The sequence below is a fragment of the Protomyctophum parallelum genome (genome assembly GCF_964188405.1).
Source record: "Protomyctophum parallelum genome assembly, chromosome: 5".
Taxonomy (NCBI): Eukaryota; Metazoa; Chordata; class Actinopteri; order Myctophiformes; family Myctophidae; genus Protomyctophum; species Protomyctophum parallelum.
This window is the reverse complement of record NC_139702.1, coordinates 2,471,642-2,475,124: the sequence shown is the minus strand read 5'-3', so window position 1 is coordinate 2,475,124 and position 3,483 is coordinate 2,471,642. Positions and strand designations below refer to the sequence as shown.

The window sequence follows — 3,483 nt, the reverse complement described above, 5'->3', positions numbered from 1 at the left end:
ACTCTTCCGGTCTCATCTATCCCAATCATGTCTTCACACTCCGTCCTCACACCGCTGTCTCTCACTGGTCTTTTGTCTCTCTCTCTAGACCAGACCACGTCATCGATAAAGCCATGCTTGCCCCTTCTCCTATATAACCGTAATATACGCTATTTGACCTAAATTAGCTCATCTTTTGACTTGTGCGATTATGATGAACCACCCAGACCTCTCAGGTCATCTGGGACAGGTCCGCTTTCTGTCCCTAGAGTCACAACTAAACGTTTATGCCACACACACACACACACACACACACACACACACACACACACACACACACACACACACACACACACACACACACACACACTCACACGCCTGTTTGGCCAGAACTCGTAGTTCTTTTAAACAACAGCTGATAACCCTTCTGTTTGCCACTGCCTTTCATTGAGATTTTTATTCTCATTTTTCCGTTTTATTTTTTACTTATTTTGTTTGTATTGTATTTAGAATACAAAGCAAAGGTGTCCTTTGCTTTGTGTGTTATTATGCAATAGTGCCGGTCTCTGTGCTTTTCTGTCTGTCTGCCATTATGTCTCTCTGCATTTCTGTCTGTCTGCCATTATGTCTCTCTGCATTTCTGTCTGTCTGCCATTATGTCTCTCTGCATTTCTGTCTGTCTGCCATTATGTCTCTCTGCATTTCTGTCTGTCTGCCTGTCTTTGTCTGTCTGTCTCTTGGCCTGACTGTCCACCTATCCAAATATCCCATAGCCTTTTATACTTCACTGTCTCCCGTGACTGTCTGAATATTTGTCAGACAGCATATCTGACTCTCTCTCTCTCTCCCTCCCTCTGAGCACATAAGTAATAACCTGTCAAAGCGGATAAACAGAGGCAGAGAGTGAGTGGGAAGGTGATAGTCAGGTGAGAAACGGAGGAGGAAACGACAATATGAATTTGAATTGGGAAGGGGGGGGGGGGATCAACGGAGGGTATATCCCATTCTGACCAGAGATCAGATTCATACGAGGTTTCCACTGGACACACACTGGTCTCATTAACCCCATTCTGACCTGAGATCGGATTCTAGAAATGTCAGTCGCTCTTCGACACACTGTTTCATAGAGAATACGCGTGTGATGTTTTGACCATTGGTGTGCCTTTTGGGCAGGTCAGAAAGCACAGAGTATAAGCCAAACAAAACTACGCACACTGTTTATTCACAGTATAGCTGTGTTCACGCAGGGTTTATTTGTAACTAGGGATGCACCGATCCGATACTCGTATCGGAGATCAGCGCCGATCCAGGCTAAAATTCTAGATCGGGTATCGGATCCGATCCGATAATTATGTGTAATTACAGTATGAAAACAACTCTACCTCCTCTGTGACACAGCAGTGTAGTATTGACAGTATAACATGTGGAATGCAGCCAGGCTAGCCTGCGCACACATTAACCTGGTCTAATTGTTGCACAGTTATTTAATAAATAATTCAGTGCATTTATATCTGTGTTTGTTACATTTTGTTTTACAAAGTTGGGAAAGTAATGTTTAAGTCAAGCCTTGATGTTGCCTTACACAAAAGAATGATTCCAGACTCCACACAGTGAGGCATACAGCTTAATAGGTTATTACGTTTCTTTGTGGGGGGTATCGGATCGGTACTCTGTATCGGCAGATACTGGAACCCCATGTATCCAAATCGGTATCGAATGCCAAAAAGCCGGATCGGTGCATCCCTATTTGTAACACCTGTTTCTGCATCCCCAGGTCTGAGCAACATCATCGGGATCATCGTGTACATCTCGGCCAACGCCGGCGACCCGTCCAAGAGCGACTCCAAGAAGAACAGCTACTCCTACGGCTGGTCCTTCTACTTCGGCGCCCTGTCCTTCATCATGGCCGAGATGGTGGGCGTGCTCGCCGTGCACATGTTCATCGACCGCCACCGAGAGCTGCGGGTGGGCGCGCGCGCCGCCGACTACCTCCAGGGCGCGGCCATCACGCGGATCCCCAGCTACCGCTATCGCTACCGGCGCCGCTCGCGCTCCTCGTCCCGCTCCACGGACCCCTCGCACTCCCGCGAGGCCTCGCCCGTGGGGCTGAAAGCCTTCGGGGCGCTGCCCTCCACCGAGCTCTCCATGTACACGCTGCCCAAAGGCCAGACGGGCACCCCCACGGCCACCTATAACTCCACGGAGAGGGACCACAACTTCCTGCAGGTCCACAACTGCATCCCGAAGGACCCGAAAGACTCAGGGGGCCACGGGAACGCCGCCAACCGACGCACAACGCCTGTATGAAGGCTGGAGCCATGCAGAGCGCGCCCTGAGGCCCTGAGGGAGAGAGGGAGGGGCGAGGGAGGAAGGGACAGACAGAGAGAGGCCGGTGAGGGGCAGAGGACAGAGGGGACATGGTGAGGGCAGAGGGCAGAGGACAGAGGGGACAGGGGGGACATGGTGGGACAGGGGACAGAGGGGACAGAGAGGGGACAGAGGGGACATGGTGGGAGCTCTGAGCACTCCGCAGCGCAGCGCGCACCATCACCGAGTTTCCATGTTGGACAAAATACTCACACACACACAGTCACACACACTCTCACACACAGTCACACACACACACACACACACACACACAGTCACACACACATACACACACACACACACACACACACAAACACACACGCAAAGAAACAACAAAATGCCTAAAAAAATGAAAAATGCATGATTTTCCCATCTACCGTTGTTTAACGAGTTTTGAAACATGTTTGTAAAGATTTGAAGGAAAGGATGGGGACAGAGGAGCAGGGAGAGAGAGGGGGGGGGGGGTTGGATGGGTGGGAGGGTGGGTGGGTGGATGGGTGGCCATTTTGTCCTTAGGGGCCGTGGGAGAACATGAGTGGCGGGCAATAAGGCCAGACTGCCAGTTTAAAAGGTGAGCTTTATATTTTTAACTCTTCCTCAGTCTGATGAAAACAGGGGGGGGGAGGGGGGCGTTGTTTGCCCCCCACCCCCCCCCCCCCCCCTATGACCCCGCCCTCACACACTTCCATCCCACAGGCCCACGCCCACTTCTTAAAAGCCCCCCCCCCCCCCCCCCCCCCCCCCCCCACTCCTTTTCTTTAGTTGCTGTATCTATTTCACTCCATTCTTTTCTCAGCATTAATTAATACTGTGAAACCAATTGCGGTGTTGGGATTTTTTTTTTAGCAGCAGGGATGGAATTCAAGTTAATATATGTATTGATTATATATATGAATATATAAATATATATGTTAATAATAAATCATCACTACACTTCTCCCTGGCGCAAAGAAAATAACACAAAATCTAGGGGGGACAAAAAAGAACAATGTTATTATATACAAGTGAAATAAATCAAGTCGTCATCGAAACAAAATCAAGAAGGATCCATCATTCATAAATAGCCGGTTTTACAGCAAGTGGACTTGCTGAACTGACAGTTAGTATTTAACTGACAGTCTTTCGTATTTGACACAT

At 49.2% G+C, this 3,483-nt stretch overlaps 1 protein-coding gene across 1 annotated transcript in view; it reads left to right on the top strand.

Moving 5' to 3' along the window:
- cacng2b (calcium channel, voltage-dependent, gamma subunit 2b) overlaps positions 1-2,286 on the top strand; it is a gene marked incomplete at its 3' end in the record, with an annotated part of 96,161 nt that extends 93,875 nt beyond the window's left edge. The window contains 1 exon segment of the mRNA XM_083765436.1: positions 1,754-2,286. Coding sequence (XP_083621562.1) covers positions 1,754-2,286 — 533 coding nt within the window.
- Between the last annotated feature and the right edge of the window lie 1,197 nt (positions 2,287-3,483).